The 15,784-nt window shown below is 35.1% G+C and overlaps 1 protein-coding gene across 2 annotated transcripts; it reads right to left on the reverse strand.

Annotated features, from left to right (window-relative positions):
* Positions 1 to 2,730: 2,730 nt before the first annotated feature.
* LOC120091448 (immune-associated nucleotide-binding protein 1-like) lies at positions 2,731 to 5,078 on the reverse strand. 2 transcript variants are annotated; one of them, XM_039049477.2, is made up of 3 exons: positions 4,812 to 5,078; positions 3,507 to 4,042; positions 2,731 to 3,097 (listed from the first exon to the last, which is right to left on the reverse strand). In XM_039049477.2, the coding sequence occupies exons 1-3, from the start codon at positions 5,002 to 5,004 to the stop codon at positions 2,903 to 2,905; spliced, it is 924 nt and encodes a 307-aa protein (XP_038905405.1). In that variant the 5' UTR covers positions 5,005 to 5,078; the 3' UTR covers positions 2,731 to 2,902. The 2 variants fall into 2 exon arrangements, with proteins under 2 accessions (XP_038905405.1, XP_038905406.1); XM_039049478.2 differs by having other exon boundaries at positions 2,731 to 3,073; positions 4,812 to 5,076.
* Between the last annotated feature and the right edge of the window lie 10,706 nt (positions 5,079 to 15,784).

The raw sequence follows: 15,784 nt of genomic DNA on the forward strand, positions 1-15,784 counted from the left end.
TTGGTTTAATGAGAGAATAATAAACTACAGATTATATTATATGGTATATAATATAAACTATAGGTCATGTGTTATATTAGATATGTTATTATGTGTTTGTGTGTGTGTGTGTATATATATATATATAATTAATTTTAATTTAAAAGTTCAGTTTTTGGGAGGGGAATTATTGGATAACCACCCTTCCCTTGTTTCTCTCATTAAACGTGGATTAAGGCAGAGGTTTTGATATAGGCCTTCTACCTTTTCCTATAAACACACAAAAGTACCTCTCAGAATTACTCTCTGTGTTTTTTTGCTCTAAAAAAAGGAAATCCTATCCCTCATCCAAAATTAATTACTGAAGCCTACTCCTCTCAATGATTCTCAATCTTGAGAATAACGAGGATACATTTTGTGGTGATGTTCGATTTTAACTTTACATTGTTGTGTTTGTGTGTTTGTGGGGCGAATATGAGTTGTTTTTGCAGTAGACCCGGAAAGGATTCATGAAGAGTTTTGTCTTCAAGGGTAAGTTCTTAATTCCTTCTTCCTCTCCAACTATGACAACATGCTTAAAGTAATTTGTGCTTATCATAGGTTTTCGTCCTCTATATTTTATGTTCTGTAAAATTGAAATTGGGATTATGATCTTTCCGCTGCGAGTATTCACATACTCTTCCAGAGTTATCCTACACAAAGATTTTGTATAAGATTAAATTGTGAAATGATTAATCTCTCTTTATAACACCGTTGATTGAAGAGATTAACATTTCATAGGATGACCAAAGATAACTCGACCTTAATCCTGAGTGAGTGATGAACTCTTATCTATAAGGATAGACCTTTTATTTATATGAGTGGGAGTCGTTTGACTCATAAACTCAATGAGCTTACTGTTTTAGAGATTTGTCCGAGTAGAGAGCTGGAAGCATAGCTACACAAGATAGAATTAACTCATTCCCGTCTTTAGGGTACTTAGATGAATTGCTCCCTTGAGTGCTGACTCCGGGTCTTGAACAATGGGGCCCTCCTTCTCACTGGCCTAAGAGAGTTTTGTATATGGTAGAACCATAATAGGTTTTTCATTAGAGGATTAGTGAGAATCAAGGAGTTATATGTAATTACAAGGGTAAAACAGTAATTTGACTCCAATGTAATTACGAGCTATTTGTGAAAGGTCGACTTACTATTGATTGGTTATATCCATGGACACAGAAATATATATACAGTGTGAGGAGTGCAACCATGGATCTTTAGTGGAGTGACCTAAAGTTAATGAATTTTGTTAATTTAATTAAAGAGTTTAACTAATTAATCTCGTATAATTACAGCTTCTAATTTGTAGGTCCATTAGGTCCTCTTACTAGCTCACTAAGGGTAAACAAGAATCATATAATTTTGGATTAATTTGAATTGTTCAAATTACATAAGAGAATTAATTGCATGAGACAATTAATATAATGTATATAGATATATTTCAATTTAGAATGAGGTTCAAAATTATACTTTAATAATGAATTTGAGTAAGATTCAAATATTAAACAATATAAATGAGATTCATATTATAACTACAGGTTAAATTAATATGAATGAGATTCATATTGAATCTGTAGGTTATATGAGAGAAATAAATATTTGAATAAGATTCAAACTATTAAAACCACTTTCTTTCCGGGATGAAAAGCAACCCTTACAATGATTTGGAAACGAAGAACAAGATGAGGAAAAACTCTCATCAAAAGTAGATTTACAAATTTGAGCACTCAACAAATAAATCCTCACAATACAATATCTCTCTTGCAATAATAAGATGAAAAAAAAAATAGAGCTTTGAGAGAATAAACATGGTGGCTTTTAGGATTGTAAAAATGTGTGAAAATTAAATTCAGTTTGACCCATTGGATATTGATAAAAGAAAATTGAATGGTAAAGATTTAAACTCAACTAGTTGTTAGACACAAACATAATATAATATAATAATATGTATATACTTTTTAAAATCATTTTCCTTTAAAACTCAATAAAAAGTAAAATTTTACCAACCAAAACTAGTCCTTAGATACAAACATAAAATAATATTAAATTCATTTTCTTTTTAAAAATAATAAGGAAAAAAAATCAAAAGCCTACATGTGTCATTCCTCTCATGTTCCAAGTGACACCTTTCAACTGTTCACTTTGATGAAAAAGAATCTGCCACGTCATCAGCTTGAGATTTTTTTTTTTAAGCTTATTTGCATTGAATTCGTTATTCCGAGCTCTACGTAATCACATTTCAAAACACTAAAATTGTTAGTGAATAAGAGTAGTTGTGTTAGCTCTACGTAATCACAATTCAAAACATTGAACTTTTTAGTGAATAAGAGCAGCTCTATTATTATGAAAACATTAATTAATTAATTAATTTGAGATTAAGGGTAAAAAAACCAACAAAATACATATATATATATATATATTAAAATGACTTATTCATTGCATGTTTTTTAGTGATTTTGGAAATGGTTAAAATTACTTCTATTGTGTTCATAATCACTTTGAAACGTGCCTTTAATCACTCAAATATATTTACTGTCTGATTTTGACTTTTAGACACATTTTTTCTGCCATCAAATTTGGCTTTGAATGATTAAAAATATATTGTACAATAATTTTGAAAATGATCGATATAAATGATTTAACCATTTCAGAATTACTCTCAAACATACAATTAATATATTTTAATAGTTCATTGTTCACGTGAAACACATCAAACTGAAATATATATAACATATATGATATATGATAATAATCCATTACATCGATCATTTAACAGTACAATATACAAAGAGACACATCACAGATGGCAGATGCCTTATTCAAGCAAGGTTTAAATATATTTAAATTACACATATAATGCATGCAATCATACTAATTACAATGTTTATGACAATATTCTCTCTAGACGTATTAGGTTTCTAATTATTAATTGAACTATATTACGAACTTCAGAAATTTGGTCAACCTCGACAGGTGCTGGTTGAATTAGATTATGAGGTGCTGGCTGAATTAGATTAAGATACTCAGAATTTTGCCCAACCTCGACGTGTGCTGGCTGATAGAGATTAAGAATTGTCATCTTAACGGGAGGTGACAAGTTTCATTTTTATAGTTAATATAAAAATTTTAAAAAGAAATTGAAACAAAAATTACAAAATTAATAAGCATTATAAAACACATGTATGATACAAAATTGAAAATTAAATTTCAAAGAAAAACAACATCAGAGCTTCATTTTTATTAAACTTTATGAGTTTAATTTTAACAAATGATTCAATTGTTTATTTGTGTACTAAATAAAATATAAATTCGTACAAAACTTGATATTGCTGAAATTAGTGAGATTAAAGAGGTTTTTTAACTTACTCCAGTGAAATTAGCAAAAATTGAGTTGAGTTAAAAATAGAAAAATACTTTACTAATTAAATCTAGAATCTAATTGAATAAAAATTGATACAAAATGACAGATTTAAGGATGTGGTATCTACCTCATTCAACTTTTCCCCAAGCTTGGGATCAGAATAAATGTCTTGCGTGCGAGACTGTTCAAGCTTTCTTTTGAATTCATAAAATTCCTTCTCAAGCTTTTTGATAGAAATCAAAGGATGTTTGTAGGGCTGTCCTCCATTTTGGTCGATAATTTCCTTCACCAAATCCAAAAGCTCATTCACTTGTTCTTCCTTCTTTGCTTCACTCTTAGTTTTGTTGTCAAAAATCACACATCTGTTATTGCAGACAGCTAGAATATCCTTCAAAGCCGCAGGACATTCATGGCTCAAGTAATCTTCTATGTCATCGCGGTCATCGAACTCATCGCCTCCCGTTAAGATGACAATGGTGAAATCCACAACTTTAGGTCCAAATATATTTTGTAGGGTTTTAATGGTGCCTTCTTCTCCTTGAGTGAATTGGTTCCTTACTGAAAACACTAAAATAACTGCATGAATGCATCCACTTACCAATTCTAAGCACTTCGTTATTTCTCTTGAAGTAGATTCTGTTCCATTGGATAAATCGAACATTCCTACACATTTTTTCATAATTTGTTTCATGATGAGAAATGAACATCAAAATATTTCTATATATATTATTGTTGTTTGATTAATGGTTGAAATGAAGAATCGTTGTTAAGATTTCATTTGAAAATTATAACTTAATCGATTGAACTCATAAATGGTCATAACCATTTATTAAGATTTCATTTGGAAATTATTTATGCATTAATTTTTATATATGTGTAGTCTCAATTCTTACCATCAAGATTAATTGATTGTGATCATTTGATAATTATTTGGTTTTAAAAATTGTGATTATTTTCTTATAAATTCTTTACCATAGTTTTCATCTGCCTTAATTAACAAATATTTTAATTCTTTGCCATAAAATAAATATTTAAGAATTGTGTGAGACCTACAGAAAAAAAAAAAAGTAATTTATCACTTAATGATGTATCAAAAATATGAGTGGGAGAATTATATACTTCAACAATTTTACTTTTTCCAAAAAAAATCAAGTTCCCAAAACTATTTTTTTAAAAACTTCTTTCGTCAAATTCTTAAAACAAAATATAGAAAATAATAGATGAAACGAGTGTTTATATGCATAATTTTCAAAAAAAAAAAAAAAAAAAAAAAAAAAAAAAAAAAAAAAAAAACTAAAGTATTGTTAAGTAACTATTTTACTTTTGATTAATTTTCAAAAATAAAAAAAATGGTTACCAAAAGAATATTAAATTATATTTAAAAAATCTAAATAATAGTTATCATATCGAGTGTTAATTAGTAATGTCATACCAGGAGTATCGATGACATTTATGATTTGCCCATCGTTTCGTACACATCTCTCCAAGGTAGAAGTTTTTGTAATGCTAGATGAGCTTTTTCTTGATGTGAACGCCTTTTTTCCAAGAATGTTATTTCCAGTTGCACTTTTCCCATTTCCAGTACGACCCATCAACACCATAGTTAGAGAAGGAATAGCCGCCATTATTATTTATTTAAATATTAAGAAGATCGATTAAGCTACAAAGAGGAATGAGCTTTTGCATATGCTGCTGTAAAAAAAACATTGTTCCCCTTTTATAGAACTGATCGTCAATTTGATGAGTAAATTGAAATGGAAGCAAAGGGGAAGTAATCTAAGTATAAATCCTAAACTTAACCACCTGAGATATTGACTGACTCAACAAGTACATTGGAATCCAAATGGATTGGATTATAAACTAATTTTCCTCCAAAAAGAGAGAAGAAAGGAATTTTTGTACAAGAGAATATATTTTTGAACAAATTTCAGCATTAAATATATTATATCTTTTGTACTTATTTAAACTCTAAATTTTTGGTACAATTTACATTAAATATGTTATAACCTTTGTTCCAAAAATATTATGTGACTCTTGTAATTATATCAATTAAATTCCTAATTGTCATAAGTGAATCAATATTTAAACTTTTTCGCCAAAATAAACATAGCTCAACTATCATAGTATTTGTACTATCAACCTCTCGAGGCAAGAGGTTCGATTCCCCCTAACCTCAAATGACATAGTGCTTGTGCAAACCAATAATATTTCTATAAAACCCGGATTTCAATTTTCTTACTTAAGCAAATAATTTCCTATGTTGAAAAAGGGGAAATTCTATGTGTTTGAAGGAAATTCTAAGTGTTTAAATAGATTTTCCTTGAAAAGTTTGGAGTTAAACCTTAACTAGTAGAAATTAGGCTAAGTATGAAGTCAAAAAGGAACCATGCAATGGATGTTAACGGATGAGATAGGCTAAGTTGAAAAGAGTTAAGCATTGAAGCCAAGGGCAATCATGCGTAGAGATGGTGAGAGCAAGAGTTTACTAAACGATTGAGCTAACGATAGGGCGTAAAAACTATACTATGGTCGGGCATGATACAATGTACTACACAAAAAGGATCTGAGAGCTGTGGGTTGAAAAAGTTAACTGGACATATGGAGATCGAAGGAAATGCCTAAAGACCATGCAAATTGAGCTGGACGAAGGAGAAAACATGCAAATCGGCTAAGTTAAGCTGAAAAAAAGAGGAAGGAGACACTTCAAATAGGAGGAGGCGAGGTTGGGCGTTGGCAGATTGGAAGAAGAACGTCTGGACATGCTCAAAGGTGGAGGTGTCAAGTTAAGGTAAAGGGTAAAATGCCTATAAATAGGGCAGGATACTTCATTTCAATTCATTTATATTCTCAAATATCACTTAAAAAGGAGTAAGTGAGAGTAAATAAGAGAAATCTATGCGTTGAACGGAGGAGAAGCAGTGCTGATCAGATCGGTGATCAAAACAGTGGCGTTGGACGGAGTAGAGTGTAGGGAAAGACTCCTAAGTCAAGTTCAAACGAGAAGTTATTCCAAACTACTCGTGCAAATCAGATGAATTTTTAACCAAAAGATTTTAAATTGAATGTAATTTTGGTACGAGGGTTGCTATAAGGAAATTTTAACTCTAGGGCTGTCAAATTTAAGGAAAATCGAGAGGTGTTCACTAGTGAGAAGACAATCGGGTGAGGTAGAATGAATTTGAGACTCCAAACTTTCAAGAAGGAATCCCGAGGAGAAACTTTAAGGTAAGCTAGTTAAGATTTATCTTGAGATAAAGTCCGGAATGATGAGTAATCTAAGCTTGAAGTTGAATTTGAAATAGGGTTTAATAGGAGATCAAGGGAAACTGGGTGAACTGGGAAGGAAAAGCAATCCCAGCGGATCACTGTGAGTGGTTTCTTACTTGAGTCTTTTAGCATATTCTGAATTAATATGCTATTGTTTATGAATGAATGCTTATACCATGAAATGAGCATGGGATTTGGATTTTCAGGGGGGTCGACGAACCTAGCCCCTGAGCCTAAGATGAAATCTCACAGAATGGTCAGGGGACCGAGAAGTATAGTTCCTGAGCCTGTGGGGGAAACCTTGCATGGGATGGTTAGAGGGTCGATGGGCCTAGCTTATGAGCCCATGAAAGGGAGGACAATGTGCACATAGGTTAATGAATGTTTATAGATGTGAAATATTAACTATCTACCGTTTGTGTAGGTGGGTTTATGAAGAGCTTCATTCAAGATAGAGGTTTGAGTAGTAACCTCATGTTATGATGTTATAAGTTGAAATAGACATAACTATGATTCCACTCACTGGGCTTTGAAAGCTCATGTTTTATTTTCGTGTTTTCCTTGCAGGTAGCAGAAGAGTCCAAGTTGCAAGGAGTGGTCGAGGTCTGCCACAAGATAGAATTATTAATAAAAGAAAAGTTTTGTAGTCGGGATGGGGCTACGGTTGTAAATATTATTTAAAAACTTGTAACTGGTTTCCTCAACAAAGTATGTGATTTTATTTATTCCATTAAGTTTTTCGTTGCAATAGGTTTTTAAAAGGAAAGTAGTAATGAATGGGCAATAGGTGTCCTAAAATAGTGACATCCATTGTTTTTACGCCTCCTTTTAGATAAGAGACAAAATCTAGGAGGGGGTGTGACAGTTGGTATCAGAGCATAAGATTTTGGGAAGGGTAAATTAGGTTGAAGCATGGTGATACTATAATATGTCTAATATGTGATATATTATAGGAATCATGCCTCGTGGCAGGCCGTGCAAGCAACTAGTAGGGACTCAAGAAACTACCACAAAAGCAATGGAGGAAGATCAAGGAGGGTGAAGTCATCCGCAAGAAGAAGCGAGGTGACGAGCAAATGTTGAGGAAATTTGCACGGTATTTGGCAGAAAGTCTAGGAGGGGTGTCAGTAGACCCCAAGAAGCGTTTTGGCATTGAACGGTTGAAGGCATTGGGAGCCCCAACCTTTGAGCGAACAATGAACCCAGTAGATGCAGAAGCTTGGTTCGTGATAGTAGAAAAATGTTTCAGGATAATGCAATGCCCTGGAGATAGAAAAGTAGCACTAACCACCTTTCTATTTCAAAAACCACTGAGGACTAGTGGCAGGTATTTGAGAGTAGAAGGAGAGTGAGGGAGGAACTCACTTGGGAGGAATTTGATAAAGCCTTCCATGAACAATTCTATCCCCAAGCATTTCATGATGCAAAGAGAAATGAATTTCTAAATCTCATACAAGGCTCATTAACAATAGTTGAGTATGAGCAGAAGTATACCTTAACAAATATGCCACCAGCATAATTCAGGACGATGATGAAAAATGCAGAAGATTTCAGGGGGGGCTGCGAACCGAGATACGAACACACGTAACTGCGAGTATTGATAGACGATAATTTCAAAGTTAGTGGAAACTACGTTACGGGTGGAGGTTAGCCTAGAAGGGCCAACAGAAACAAAATCCGAAGAATGGAGAGAAAAGAGTCAGAAATTCTCCTTATGGGTTCTAAATAAGAAAATAAATAAGACCAATTCTGAATTATTGCATTAGATAACCTTGGATCATAGTTTACTGGATTATTGCATAAGTTACATAAAACTAATCAACCATTGATTCAACTAACATAAAACTATAATGATTTAGGACATACATCCCAACAAAATAAAATACTTCCTATTTTGTTAAAAAAAAATTATATTTACATATTACAAACTATAAGATTCACGAGATTTACAACACTAAATCCAACAATCTCCCACTTGTCCTAAAGCAAGTGGGGTGTACAGTACAAGATACAATATAAATTATAACACAATAAACTAGAACATCCACTATACCCCAAAATTTTCCCACTTGCCTTAGACAAGATGACACATATCCCACTGATCCAGACTCTCCAGGTGACCCTAAAAAACTTTAGCCGTGAGACCCTTTGTAAATGGATCAGCAATGTTGTGCTCTGAAGCAATCTTTATGACAATTACATCTCCCCACTGCATAATCTTCTTAATGAGATGATACTTGCACTCGATGTACTTTCCTCGTTTGTGGCTTTAAAGCTCATTGGAGTTTGCCACAACACCACCATTATCACAATATAGGGAGATGGGTATTGACATGTTTGGAACAACTTCCAAATCTGTCAAAAAATTTCCTAAGCCAAATAGCTTCTTTAACAACTTCACAAGCAGCTACATATTGGCTTATATGTCCTAAAACTTGCAATTTGTAAATATTAAACATATTCTATTTGCAATAAAGATATTGTTGAGGTTTATTCGACAAAAAGGTTACTGAATATGTAAATTGCACTTGTAAAGGCTAATCCAATAAACTAAGATCCATGGCCATTATATGAAAACTTAGACTTTATGTGGAGACATAAAGATAGATCAAGTTCAAGTAAATAGCTAAAACGGTTTATAGTATATGAATAAGGTTGGGTACCTTATTCTGGTAACACTATCGGATGCGGCCCATTTTTTATTTAGTACAAACGATGTGATCCAAAATTGTTCATATGGAGACATGCAATTGGGAGCGTCCTATGCAATGAGTTTGTATAAGATCAGACCAAGAAATAAGTCACTCTTACTTTTTAACATTGTTTACTATTTAAGACCGACTATTTCAAAGCGATGACCTAAGTAACATGACCTTAATCCTGAGCTAAAAATGAACTCCAGTTTATTCGAGATTATCCATAGATTTTCATGGGTGAAGGTTAGCTCAACAACGCCAACTCAATAAGCCTCCTATTTTAAGGGTAAGACTGGGTAGATAGTTGGGGACATAAGGTACAAGATGGAATTCACTCCTACCTGCTTTTAGGGATAATAGAAATGTTGTTCTCTTAATTACTGATTCCAGGTCTTAAACAAGGGGTCTTGCCCTCTCATTTACCCGAGAGGGACTCGATTTAGTGATTGGATCAAAGACCAATTGTTCATTAGAGGATCAGTGGGACTTAAAGTACAAGATGTAATCTTGGGGGTTAAATAGCTTTTGACCCAGTCATTATTACGAACAATCTGTGAAGGGTTAACTTACTTATTATGGTTATATCGAGTGGACACAATTATATCTATAGTGAGAGGAGTGAAACTACTAAGCTTTAGTGGAGTGACCTGGTAGTTAACAAATTTTGATTAGTTTGGTTTAAAGAGTTTAGCCGATTAATCTCGAATCGTTAGAGCCCATGATCTGTAGGTTCATTAGGTCTCCCTATTAACTCACAAATAGATTAAACCTTAGAATATTGTGATAAAATAATTTGAAACATTCAAATTTAAATTGAGGGAATCAGTAATTATATACGATATAATTACACATTTAATTATCGAATTAAACGAAATTGGAGAATCAGATAATATTTAAATATGATTTAGATATTAAAATTACATGAATGGGGATTCATGTTTGTGCAATTAGTAGTGTAAATAATTTAATATTTGTCAGTGAACCTACATCATTCCCAATGAGTAGGATATCATCCACATATAACAACTGAACTGTTGATGATCTTTTTGTATACATAAAGTTCATTAACATTTTGATCAAAGCCATAAGATTTTCCCACAGTGTCAAATCTTATATTCCAAGATCAAGATGCTTGCTTCAACCTATAAATAGACCGATTAAGCTTAGAGACTTTTTGCTCTTGACCTTGTTCAATGAATGCTTCTAGTTGATTCATGTAAATGGTTTCATCAAGATTACCATTTAAAATGCAGTCTTGACGTTCATTTTCCATATTTCAAAGCCATAATATGTGGCAATGAACAAAAGAATCTGGATGGATTTAAACATGGAAATAGGTAATAAAGTTTCTTCATAGTCCACTCCCTCAACCTAGGTATAATCCTTTGCCACTAATATAGCTTTAAAGGTTTGCACCTTACTATCTACACCTCTCTTTCTGTTATACATCCACTTGCAGCTTATAAACTTTACCCCAACAAGTTGATCTACAAGTGATGACGGGCAGAAATGCACATCATCTTAGGCCTTTTATTTAGAATTATGAGGGCTGTTAAGTAAAATATGCGGCAATTATGTTAGGAATTCATAAGAAAATGAGTTTGCATCGTTTAGCACTAAGAATCTTGGTTAACCCACTATTATGTGTTATTATGCATTCAATTGTTTATCTTTGTAGCTAATGCAGGATGCGAACGCACACGCAGAAGCCGGGCTATCGCATAGACGATCGCATGCGGAGAATTTCTCCATTGCAAAGGCGAACGCATACGTTCAACACATGGGTGTTGCAGTAATCAACCACATGCGTCCATCGCATAGGAGTTGTGATCGTCAAGCGATTGCGGTCATCGCATAAAAGTTGCAGTAATCAAGCGAATACGATCATTGCAAGATTGCAGCTATACGATGATAACCATAATAGCGGGAATGCAAGGTTGGTGAAATGGAAACATTAATGCATATCTTGGGAGAATCAAAAGATGATGTTGACTTTTCACCTACCACGCTGTTAACAGCAGAGATACAGAAAAGGACTATTACGCCGCAAATATCATAATCAAAGCAAGTCCATTAATGTTGTCGGCGATCAAGTTCTATAAATAAAAGCCGATGAGCAGAATTTCATACCATCCAAGGTTTTCATCCAAGGTTTTCTACCTTCGGGTGGATCCTTATGATCCAGACCAAAGCGTTAGAAGAAAGCTTGAGAGTTCTTCAGCATCTTCATCCATTCCGAGTGACGACCGGAGCCTTCACCGGAGTTAGATCTTGAGAGAGTTAGCTCCACCGCCCTTCCATGGCACCACCGGCAGCCTTGACACACATCTGCTAGAAGCAAGACATTGCTTCCAGCTCGCCTTTTCATTTCTCTTATTTTCTTTTATTATATTGTATTACATTTTGGCTTAAGAAATTAATACATTTTGTGATCAATGCATTTCTGTATTTTCCTTCGACTCCATCTCCATCTTCATTTACTTAACATCTTTAACTTTCATTGCATCACTTAGTGAGATTGTTAGAGTATCGCATACTTAATCATGCGGCATAGGAATATGAAGCATGTAGCAAACCACCGGGAGGTGTGCATTGCGTGATTGTTGTGAGAAAACCTTATTTGCTTAGTGTGAAGCTGTAGCAATGCCTGTCTATAGACGAACGCAATGCTTGTCTATGAGTAAAGTCAGCAACATCCAACTGCCCGGGAGGGTAAGTGGTTGGTCGCATTAAGTATTGTAAGCCAGTATTCACTAGAGATAGGAATCATCTTACGTCAACCAGGTTTATGCGATTACCTTGTCTTATGTGCGCATCATTCATCGTTTAGGCATACTTGGAAAAGTAGTCTAAAAACTATATTTAAGACTCAAGAGAGCGGATCGGATCGCATTAGTAAGAATGGGGAACTTAGAGATAAGCTCCATTTGCTATTACACATCGTATGCACCCTACGGAGAGGATATTGCATGCGTCCAAGAAGTAGGATACGGTGGTATGCGGTCATCTTGTTTATGTGTGGGAGCACATGAGCAGGAATAAAGACTTAGGAATAAGGCCTCTCGACACTTCGCATATACATCGCATGTGTCCTAGAATTAGGCACAAGTGTGTGTAGCATGATCACATAGCTTTCGTTGGCTGGGGTTGCCCTTACGGTCAATCTTAAGAGTTGCGATGAAGACATATTCACCATTTTATCTATTTTTCATACATTTACTATGCGTCAACAATTGTCATGTCCCTACCTCTCATTCATACTTCCACTGCTTTATCTTTTAGTTAGGAGTAGGAGTAGTTTATAGCTTATCACACCCAACATTTTTTATTCATCCGCAGCATACACATTACCGCATACATTCAGCTACAAGTCCCTGAGTTCGACCTTGGATCACCCGAGAAACTTGTGTTCCCGTTATACTTGGCGAGAGCATAAGAAAACTTGTGACAGGAACGCATGGTCATTGCATATAAGAGTAACACATATTTTCATTCCAACGCATGACCACCGATGCATGATACTCAACGCATAAGCTAAGACATGCATCGCATATTGCATCCCACTAATTTTACGTCATCAAGTTTTTGGTGTCATTGCCGGTGACTTCGGAATATAGTGTGCTAAAAGTAATTTTTCTGATTTCTTTGCAGCTTTCAATCTCTGGCGAATTATGACCCAGAGATTGAAAGAACTTTCCGACGAATACTGAGAGATAGTCGTCAACAAAAGGAACAAGAGAAATATAACATGGCGGAACAACCTGGAAATAGAGCACCAAATGAAAATAATGTAATGGTGAATCCCATCATATTGGCAAACGACTGCAATAGGCCCATTCGGGACTATGCGTCGCCCAACCTCTACGATTTCTCCCTAGGAATCATGAGGCCCACTCTTGCTAGATCGAGATTCGAAATAAATCCGATGAAGCTTCTCTCGAGATCTAACTTTGGCGAAGGCTCCAGTCGTCACTCAGAATGGATGAAGGAAATGAAGAACTCTCAAGCTTTCTTCTAACGCTTTGGTCTGGATCACAAGGATCCACCTAAAGGTAGAAAACCTTGGATGAAAACCTTAGATGGTATGAAATTCTGCTCATCGGCTTTTATTTATAGAGCTTGATCGCCGACAGCATTAATGGACCTGCTCTGATTCTGACATTCGCAGCATGATGGTCCTTTTCTGAATCTCTGCTGCTAACGACGTGGTAGGTGAAATGTCAACATCATCTTTTGATTCTCTCGAGATATGCGTTAATGTTTCCATTCCACCAACTTACATTCATCTTGCTATTATATCATCGTATAGCCACAATCTTGCAATGACCGTATTCGCTTGATTACTGTAACTTCTATGCAATGACCGCAATCGCTTGACGATCGCAACTCCTATGCGATGGACGCATGCGGTTGATTACCACAACACCCATGCATTGAACGTATGCGTTCGCCTTTGCGATGGAGAAATTCTCCACATGCGGTCGTCTATGCGATAGCCCGGCTTCCGCGTATGTGTCCACATCCTGCGTTAGCTACAAAGATAAACAATTGAATGCATAATAATGCATAATAGTGGGTTAGCCGAGATTTTTAATGCTGAACAATGCAAACTCATTTTCTTATGAATTCTTAACATAATTACCACATATTCTGCTTAACAACCCTTATAATACTAAATAAAAGGCCTAAGATGATGTGCATTTCTGTCCGTCATCAACAAGCAACCAGACAGAATTGAAGTAAATAAACCCCATTTCCCGATTCATGGCTTTAATCCATTCATCTTTGTCAACATCAACAATTTTCTGCTTACAGGTAAATAGATACTCAACGTCATCCTCTAGTATAACGACTTGAGTTTCTGTTAAATCCATACAACGAGCAGGTTGGGTTATAACCCTCCCACTACATGAAGGCTCCCTCAATCTTGAGAATAATGTAGATAACTGGATGAAGCAACATCAACAACTCTTGTTGAAATGCTTACTTTTTAACCAATCCTTGTTGAAGATTTAGTAGTTTCGTTGGAAAGCTCATTTAATATGACTGTACTTCTTGGTTTATGCTCCCTAATGTGGTCTTCCTCCAAGAATATAGCATTTTTTTTTATAAAAACACTTTATTCTATTTCAGATCATAAAAAAGACTACCTCTTGTTTCCTTTGAGTAGCCTACAAAGAGGCATAATTTTGAACGTGGTTCTAATTTCTTTGGGTTAGCCACTACAAATAGGTCGGACATCTTTAAATTCTGATATGTCGTAAACTACTTTTACGACTCCTTCACAACTCAAAAGGTGGTTCAGCAACACTCTTTGATGGAACTTGATTCAAGAGTTAGGTTTCAGTCTCCACTACGTAACCCCAAGACGAGTTAGGTAGAGAAGCATAACTCATCATCGATCGAACCATATCTAATAGGATTTTGTTTCTCCTTTCTAATACACTATTTTGTTGAGATGTACCAGGTGCTGAAAGTTTAGATGTGATTCCATGTTCTATCAAATAGTTTTAGAATCTCATATCCATATACTCTTCACCTTGATCAGATTGTAGTGTTTTTATCTTTTTATATAATATACAAGGGTTATGAAGAGGAAATCGTTATTTAGCCATTCTACTCGTACAAAGGAGGAGATTTTGTAGTCGTCTTGAAGCTTGATCCGAGAAGAAGAAGACTGAGGACTTCTGTGGAGGAATTCAATCGGATTGATGCTGAAAACTTAAGAAAAATTGTGGTTGGTCAGAATTCTAGGCTTAGCTGAGCAACCTACAAAGTTTGGTGAATTTTGAGCTAATTAGGGGGAATTAGAAGCTTAACTTTGAGGTAAGTAAGTTTAAAGGTTATTTAAGAAGTTTATGGAAAGATAATTTAGAATGCCTAAAATTGGTGTTTTAAGTATTGAAAGTAAGGTCTAAAAATTAGGTGTTGAAGAAGCAAGCAGCTGACCGAAGGTTGAAGAAGACACGCGAGATGTTTTGTCTATCAATGAGATGTCTCACGTTCGTCCGTCGCATGTAGCACACCCATTGTGCAGGCAATAGTGCCCAACAAGATGAGAAAGGTTGCACTCGCTCACCCATGCTCGACACCGAGTTGCTCCGCTACTCATCGCACAGCTAGCCAACCAGCACATGTTCATTGCCCATCAGCATGCCCCCTGACGTCTTGCTCGCATGTGCTGTCCGTGAGTGTGGTTTGCCACTCACGAAGGGCTGTCTGTGACCTTGTTTGGATGCTTAAGCACCTGTGTGTGCATGCCAATGCCCACATCTGGCCTACTGTGAGCCTACCTGCCTTGAGCGTGGCATTGGCCTAATTTTGAGAATTTGAAGCTGGTGAGCAAATGTTAATTCGTGTTATGGGTTTAAAGTTGTAAAGATACTTAAAAGTGGACTCTAAGAAGAATGTGGAAACTAAGTAAAATTAAGAAAAATGACTT

This window comes from Benincasa hispida, chromosome 11, assembly GCF_027475165.1.
Source record: "Benincasa hispida cultivar pf3 chromosome 11, pf3_genome.v1.1, whole genome shotgun sequence".
NCBI classification, from domain to species: Eukaryota; Viridiplantae; Streptophyta; class Magnoliopsida; order Cucurbitales; family Cucurbitaceae; genus Benincasa; species Benincasa hispida.